General features: G+C 37.9%; 1 protein-coding gene and 1 pseudogene across 1 annotated transcript; both read right to left on the bottom strand.

Annotated features, from left to right (window-relative positions):
* On the bottom strand, nucleotides 1-935 carry LOC100732028 (olfactory receptor 8B8-like; annotated as a pseudogene).
* Nucleotides 936-7,924: 6,989 nt separating this feature from the next.
* On the bottom strand, nucleotides 7,925-8,896 carry LOC100732303 (olfactory receptor 8B8-like). The gene has a single exon (XM_003472611.3). The coding sequence runs from the start codon at nucleotides 8,885-8,887 to the stop codon at nucleotides 7,925-7,927; it is 963 nt and encodes a 320-aa protein (XP_003472659.2). The 5' UTR covers nucleotides 8,888-8,896.
* Between the last annotated feature and the right edge of the window lie 238 nt (nucleotides 8,897-9,134).

The following is a 9,134-nucleotide window of genomic DNA, read 5'->3' as shown; positions in this document are numbered from 1 at the left end:
TCAGATGGAAGATATTTTCCTCCTAAAGGCTTTTGTCAAGGCCACCTTGACCTCCCTATTCCTGCAGCTGTAGATGAACGTTAAGCATGGGTACCACAATGGTGTAAAACACAGTGGACACTTTCCCCTGGTCCATAGACAGGACTGCAGAAGGATGAAGATACATAAATTCCTCCATCCAAAGAAAACAGAAACAATGATTATATGCCAACTACAAGTGCTAAAGGCTTTAAACCTTCCTTCAGCAGAATGGATGCGAAGAATGCTGCGGAAGATGAATGTGTAAGAGACAATGACAGTAAGACTGGGCACATCCACATCAAAGCCTACGACAATGAGCACCACCTGTTCATTGGCCTGAGTGCTAGTGCAAGAAAGCTCCAGCAGGGAAGGATGTCACACATGTAGTGATTGATGGTGTTGGCCTCACAGAAAGTCAATCTAGTCATGCACCCTGTGTGGGCCCAGACACCAGCAAACACTCCCAAATATACAACCACAGCCAGCAGGGAGCACACCCGAGGGGACATGGTCACTGAGTATAGCAGGGGCTTGCAAACGGCCACATAGCGGTCATAGGCCATGACTGTCAACACATAGCATTATGCATTGACAAAGAAGCAGTAGAACAAGAGATGAGTCATGCATCCTGCATAGGAAATGGTGTTTATCTTTGAAACAAAATTTACCAGTAGTTTTGGGATAATAACAGAAGAGTAGCAGAGATTAATAAAGGATAAATTGTAGAGGAAGTGATACATGGAAGTGTGAAGGTGGGAATTTCATCTGATCAGAGTGAGTAAGGCCAGGTTTCCTGCCACAGTGACCATATAGATTCCTAGAAATAGAAAGAAGAAAGGGAGCTTCGTCCCTGAGTATTCTGTTAACCCCACCAGGATAAACTCAGTGACAAGTGTTGTGTTTCCAGTGGCCATTCTCTTCCAGCAGGATCTGGAGCACAAGAGAGTGGAGTTATATTTGAGGCAGAATCCAAATTTGCCATGCAGTGCTCTGCCCATTTCCTTCTGGATCCCAGAAGCCCAGAGACTCCACAAAGTTTTAGTTTATTTCCTAGAAAGCTCCATCTGGCTCTGCCTGTATGAGGAAAGCAGGTACATGGAAGAGAGAAGCATCGCATGACCACGAGGGAGCCATGTGTAAAGAGGGGAGGCAGGGCACAAACTTCTTTGCACTAGCTGTAGCTAACCTCTGCTGTCCTCCAGTTTGTGCTTGTTAATCTTCACTCACTACACTCTGGCTTCCCTGAGCTGGAAATTGGGTGCTATGCAGGCCACATGCCATGAGCACTATGTTCACTGTAGACTTCAGGAAACAGATGTGATGTTCTTTAACTCCCAAAGATGCGTAGCAAGAGAATCAGTTAGCCATCCTGAGAACCTGTGTGTCCTTCACAGAAAACTTGCTACAGGGCAGAAAGATTGAATGCCCTCAAAATTCTGTCCTCTCAGCGGTACTTCTTACATCTACTTTCTTCCCACACAAACCTTGCAGGTTTGAGAAATCAGAAAAGGTCACGGGGCATAAACACATGAAGATTCAGTGGTCACCCTTCTTATGCCAGCAGCTTCTGAACTGTTCTTGTGGTATCTGGGCTACTTTTCCCCAAAGAGAAATAGCTCCTCAGCTGTAGGATGTAATAATTCTGAACCGAAGCCTCTTCCTCTTTGTGTGAGGAACAGCTCACTACACGCATAAATCAGCCTTTGGGTTTCTCTGAGAGTTAAAGGCCAGGATATTTAATTAGGAGTTTCCCTGCTGTGATAATTAAACTACAAAAAAGAAAGCCTAAGGAACATTCCTTTCTCTCAATTAATAGCAAGTTGCATTTTGTAGATCATTTTATCCTAAGCATCAAGTGCTCTGGGATTCAATTCTGAATCTTTCTCAAAAATCTCTCCTCAGTCAAAATCTTTTAGGCAAAATGGATTTTAAACAAATGTTTATATAGCAATGAAGATGTTTTTGCACTGGTATTTGTAGAGATGATACTATATTCAGATTTCAGCTCAGAAAGTGCAAATCCTCCACGGTGCATGAAATAGAAAACTTACTGTATGTTCTTCTTTCTCTATGTGCTTCTTTGATTTCTACAGACAGTTGTTAACATAGGTAATGTAGTATAAGATATATTTTTAAATGTTACAGATTTGTATATATCCTCAAACATATGCTGTTTTATGTTATAACATGTATCAATATATGATACATAAGGTTTTACACAGTTGATCACAAATTTCTTCCTTTTACCTTTTTCAATAGTATTTCCTTTTCTTAATCAGGTCTAAAATCCCATCTCTCCCCATTATTCACGTGTATATTCTAGCATGCACATGCTCATAGTTTCCTAGTTACTCATATAATCAAGAACATTTCTAGGCTTCACACTTGATACACAAAGTACACACTTTTTTGTCTCTTTCTGTTGTTAGTTAAAAACACTTTATTGAGGGGCTGGGGATTTAGCTCAGCGGCATAAGCGCCTGCCTTGCAAGCAGGCAGTCGTGAGTTCGATCCCTGGTACCGATAAAAAGGAAAAAGACAAAAAAAACAAAACAAAAAAAAAAAAAAAAAACAAAAAAACACTTTATTGAGATACCTCCCATATCCTGGTTTATGTATGTGATATATCATAATATACGCAAGCATTCCACATCAACGCAATAACTATTTTCCAGGTTTTTAATCACCAAAATCAATACTAAAATTGTCATTACTAAATATACATCTTGATATGACACATCTTGATATGACAATTTATTTCCCTGACATCTTTCCATGTCAAACTATTGCGTAGTTTCTATAAAAACTGTAACCACATCCCACAGGCAGTGTGTGAAATCACCTTTCTTTCTCCCAGAACACTCACCAGTAACCATGGTAGTGCTTTATAAGTGTGACAGTCCGGTAGTGCTACTCATCGCTGTTCCTTTAAATGCATTTCCCTGTGTGCTACACAGCTGAGGGATCTTGTCATAAATTTGTAAATCTTTTTAATTGTTTTCTATAACTGGCTCATCTATGTCCTTTCCTCATTTCTGCATCGTTGTTCTCTCTCCCTTTTTTGTCCCATGAGAGGATATACTGGACACTACTTTTGTGGTTGTCATTTATCATTAATATTTAAACATTTTTCTTTTATTCTCAATCCACTGAAATGTGTAATGTTCCTTTTGTTCAGGAAAACATGTAAACCTTTTTACAGTGAAAATATCATAGTAGCTTGTATACTTCCTCTCTAACATAAATTTGCATAACTGCAAAGCCTTCAGTACCAAATTTTGGCTTCATCTGTAGCCACCTACAGTTTACTGCCAAGGCCAGGAAGGCCACAGATCACCTTTTAAACTCTCTAAGTTTGTTTTCAATCTCCTACACTCCATTTAACTTAGAGAAGAATCTCGGGTCCCAGAAGTCTGCAGGCATTTTGCATCTTGGCAGTGCTCTGTCTCTGTCCCCACCGCAGCCGAACTCTCCCCTGCACTGGTCCCATTCACCATAGTAGCCTTTACTCTTTCAGACAGGCAGGTTACCCATAATATCTGTCTCCACAGATGCCTATCTAGATGTCTACTCTAAATATCACCTGATGAATTAGGGACCATGTGTGTTTTATCTTCGTATTTCTGATATGTAACTAATCCTGACACCAACTTCATTCTCTCCTTTCGTTTGCTTCCCAGAGACAGTGGGGCTGGACTGGAACTGCTCTAAGGCTGGACCTCAAAATACAAATTCAGTGTGGTTGACTACGAAACATTTTATTGAGAATTTGACTAGTGAACTAGTGTTTCAATATCATATTCTTGTTTTAATATGAGAACATGCAGTGATGAGAATCATAAATTCATTCCCAATTCATGGCATAGATCTCCTGTATGCTCATAATGGGTGACTTCACCACAAGAGAAGGAAGAGAAGACTAGTGGAGTTGATTGTCTTTCCAATTTTCTGCTCAGGATACTCTTCATTGTGACACATCTGTGTATCTCAGGAAAGCCTATCTTTATTAGAAGATTTTAAATGTGGGTACTGATTGGCCTTAATAGCACACATTAAAATATTACCTACACTTCTAAGTCAAAGCTGAGTAGGCTCCATAGGCTGAAATTAAGAAATGAACATGAGATACATTTTTGGTAAAAAGTAGACATTGCTAATTTGCAATTTTTTAAGTAAAATCTGTACTAAGATGTCTTTTTTTCAAGTTGCCGTTACATAATTTCTATAGCATTTATGAATATCTGTCCATGTGACAATAACAATTCATATTTTAAAGGGAGAATTCTCTCTTCATCCATATATGTGTGTGTGTGTGTATATATATATATATATATATATATATATATGAATATACATGTTTTATAAACTTTTGATAGACATAGTGAACTAATTACCACATTAAAGCAAATAATGTATTATGCTCTTCAAACAGTTACTTTTTCTGCATATGGGAAAGCATGTAAATGGTCTTTTTGTAGTGATTGTTTTGAAAAATTATTAAGCATAAAACTAATATTAATGAGTTAGCCACTTCCTCATCATGGGGTCAAAATACTCAACACTCACAATTTAAAGGTGGAATGATTTAGTTTTGCTTTTTCAGTGATTCAGAAAGGTCTGATGGGGAAAAACATTTTATAGCACAGCAGCCAGAGAGCAGAGAGTGAGGGAGGAGCCCTAGAGAAACATACAGGATCCTTCCAGGTCACCTTCCAGTGACCTGTCTCTTCCACATCTTCCTTCTCGGGTCACCTCCTTCCTGACACCACATCTGGCTATGTTTCATGAGTGGATTAATTCATTAGTGAGCATAGCACCTGCATCATCCAATTACTTTCCAGAAACCAACTCCCTCAACACATGAGCATTTGGGGGACATCCTAGATTTAACCCATAGAAAATATACATGACAGCCATAGAATTAGTCAACCTAAACATAACTACAAGCTTGAACCCTGCATCTACTTTTAAATCTACATTCCCCTACAACTAACTTCATCACCACCAAAAATATCATTATACTCTGTGTCTGTGTGTTTAACTATTTGAAGATTCCCTGTATAAATGAGATTATGAATTATTTCTCTTTCTGTATCATGCTTATTACCCCTCATATATTTTCCTCCAGATTTAGCTCATATGTTGGCACAAGCATATGAGTTTCTTTGAAAGGCTAAGAAATATCCCAGTGTGTGCATGTGTATCACCACACTGGTTTATCCATTCACTTGCCACAGGACACTTAACTGACTACATATCTTACTGTGACTAATGCTGCAGTGAATATTAGAGGGCGGGCACCTCAGAGGAATTAACATCATTGTCTGTGGAAGAAGGTAGGATTCTGGGTCAACTGTTAATTTGAACTTAGTTAGCTTCATGTGTTTTTTTTAATAATCGTTGCAATAATCTATATTTTCAAGAGCATACAAAGCTCCTTTCCTATATACCTTGCTAAAATTTCTCTTTCTTTTTTATAATGACCATCCCAGCAGGTGTGTGGTGATGTTTCACCATGATTTTCACCTGAATTTTCCTGATATTAGTGATGTGAAGCAGTGTGTAACAACCACATGGAACTACAACTAGAATATCCCAGAACCTTTTTCAAATCTTTACTAAGAGGACGTTTTTTTTTTTCTCTCAAAATTTCAAGCTGTCACATTAACATAGAAATATTCTTTCAGAGCACATTCAGGCAAATCCCATGACTTCCAATTTAACACTCAGCTATGACAACCCCAAATCTTTTATATGTTCTCCATTATTTCTTTAGTGCCATTCATCTAATAAACAATAACAGCCAAGACCTGTGGATAATTTTATGTAGTGTATGTAAATGGCCAGACTTAGCTTCCTTTTGAAGATATCCGAACAGATAACTAAAGCTTAGCTTAGTGGCTTAGTCAGCTATTTTTTTAAAGCTGTACTGCCTTCCACTTTTTAAAAAGTGCATTTAAAATGACTTAATTTTAAAAGAAAACTACCTTTTATGAAAATAACATAGATGTTCTTTGTATTTTGAGATTCTTCAGATGAAAGATCAGGATTCCTGTTTGGTGCAGACCTGACCACGTGAGTAGTAAAGAAATGCACGAGGAGTAACCCAGCTCTGCGCTGCGTGTAAAGGCACCAATTGATAATCGTGCTAATCATAAGTGATGGAAAAACTTTTATTTAAAAAAAAAACAAGTTAAGCTGTTATATATAAGAAGAGTTTACTGAGAACAGTCACAGTGTTGATATTTGAGTCATCAGGGAAGAAATGGTAACATTCTTAAAATAAGAATTTAGCAGTCTTGTGCATTTAAATACAAACAAGTCATTCAAGCATATATTCTGATTATAAAAATACCCAAATATGAAATATAAAACAGAAAAAGGTGAAACTGGCATGCATTGTTACAGTTCCTTGGGAAAATATTTAAATTGTCACTTGTGACATCCAATTAATTATTTTAGAGTACTCATTTTTTGTTATTTTCTCACAAGGAAAATCATCTACCACTTTGCCTAAAGTCTTAAATTCCATATGGAAATAACATATGAAAGCCAGATGTGATTTAATTGTTCCCTGATCCTCCAGCCCTCTAAGCTGAACTTTCTTTAAAACAAAATAACACAAACCTATATCAGAACCAGAAAAAATTATGACTTTCATACTGCTAGCTTCTTCCACAGAAGAGAGAATACTAGCTTCCATGTTCCTTTACTTTTGTATTGTTCGTTTACTTTTGTATTCAAAAGATTTATCAAAACTTTAAAAATGGCTTTATAAATTACAGTACTCTACAAAACACACTCAGATTGAAGTGTTGTTGAAGTTTTCATTGGCATTCTCCACACAGAAATATCTTTTTAAATTGTCCATTCTTTAAAAAACCAGTCTGAGTTCTGTTCTCTTTAAAGTCAGTAATCTCTCAATTAAAAGACCTTGAAAGTCAATTCTAACATTTTCCCAGACAACTCTCGTCCCAAATGTAGGCACTCGCCTCTCATCTACACTAAACTGAAAGATATTCTCTTTCCAAACAAAAAGGTCTGTCACATTATTGTCACGATCAACAACAGCAACAATAATAATAATGTAACAATAACCCTTACAAAATGTTGTGCATTCTCCTAGAATAGCATCGACTTTCAAAGCAGAGTCACTTTCTTATATTTCATATTTAATTAACCTATCTGAGAACATGAAATAGAAAGTATATCAGAAAAAGTGGTAGGCCTAAAATTGGAGGACTAATGGTCTAGTCTCGGCTTTTTCTTTAAAGAGCTGTACCACTGCTGTGTACTTTATTGACCACTTTCAACTTAGGTACCACACTTATAAAAAATCCATGTGCTGACAACCTAGTATTTGTGATTTCAACTGTATGGAAAATATACAATGTCTCTGAGTAAAAGCTTTATTGTGTTAATAGCTGTAATATGGGTAGCATTGGATAGATTATGCAGTATGCATTAGAAAGCTTTTGCAGTGATATCCATGTCTGTGAAACATCTCATTAGGAAAACACACATTGCCCAGGGAAGGATGGGTAGCACGGAGTGGAGACAAATCACCTGGTTCCTGCTTTGTTGTAAATTGCATAGGAATGGTCCCTCGCCAATGATGCAATGTCTATTCAGATTTCCTTTATTAATTCATATGAAGAAACATTCGTTATTTTTGAGGAAAAGATCATAATGACAATGAAAAAAGAAAAGGAAGAAAATTCTTTTCCATACATGATTTGTAAACAGGCAAGATTGTGGAGGAGAAATTGTGGAACTGGCAAGAGAAGAAATAAAACCTACTGGAAAAATTGAGAAAATAAATCGAGGTTCAAAATTCCTCCTTTAGATAAAAAAGAAATGTAAGAAAGCTGCCACTAAGTATTTTTAAATAAGGATAATCTCTTCACAAATTCACAGACATATTGATTTTGATCAAAACTTTCCCTTTCCTCAAGGTTTTTATCAGGGCAACATTAACATCTTTATTCCTTAAACTATAGATTAAAGGATTCATCATAGGAACCACAATAGTGTAGAAAACAGAAGAGAATTTTCCCTCATCCATAGACCCAGCAGAGGATGGTTTGAGATACATGAACGCACCGGATCCAAAGAAAAGAGAAACTGCAACTATGTGGGAGCTGCAGGTGCTGAAGGCTTTGGACCTGCCAACTGTGGAGCTTAGCTGAAAGATGTTACAGAGGATGAAACCGTAAGAGATGAAGATGGTGACACTGGGCACAGTGATATCTATTCCCACCACAATGTAAACCTCCAATTCATTGATGTAGGTGCTGGTGCAGGAGAGCTCAAGGAGAGGGAAAATGTCACAGAAATAGTGGTTGATGGCATTTGCGTCACAGAAAGTCAGCCTCATCATGCATCCCGTGTGGGCCATGGCACCAAAAAACGCCATCAGGTAGGAGCCAAGCATAAGGCTGAGACACATTCTGGGGGACATGGCCGTGTTATACAGAAGTGGGTTACAGATGGCCGCATAGCGGTCATAGGCCATTGAGGTCAGCACGTAACATTCAGAAATGACAAAGAAACTGAAAAAGTACAGCTGTGCCATGCACCCTCTGTAAGAGATAGCATTCTTTTGTGATAAAAAGATCATTAACATTTTGGGTGTAAACACAGAAGAGTAGCAAAGATCAATAAAGGACAAGTTGAAGAGGAAAAAGTACATGGGCGTGTGCAGATGTGAGTTCAGTCCAATTAGAGTTATCAAACCCAAATTCCCCAGAACAGTTACCATGTACATCACTAGGAACAGGAAGAAGAGGGGAAGTTGGAGATCAGGGTTGTCTGTCAATCCCATCAGAAGAAATTCACTCACCAAAGAGCCATTTTCAAGAGGCATTCTTTTCTGAGACAGCCTGTGAGCAGAGCAAAAGCAGGACCATCAGACATCACCTAACTTGTCCACCGATATGTGAGGAATGTCTGGAAATAACAAGCCTACATACAAAGGACTCTCCTTTAATGTTGCCATGATAGGAGCAACACTGTCTTCTTAGAGCCTAAACACCTAATCATAGTGAAGAACATTACCAACTTCACCAGGGAGCTAAGGACAGCACTGCTACAAGGAAATATTATTGCCAGAC

The sequence above is a fragment of the Cavia porcellus genome, unplaced genomic scaffold (assembly GCF_034190915.1).
Source record: "Cavia porcellus strain 051 isolate PalLab524CR breed Dunkin Hartley unplaced genomic scaffold, mCavPor4.1 scaffold_9, whole genome shotgun sequence".
Lineage (NCBI taxonomy): Eukaryota > Metazoa > Chordata > Mammalia > Rodentia > Caviidae > Cavia > Cavia porcellus.
This window is presented reverse-complemented; position numbering and strand designations above follow the sequence as displayed.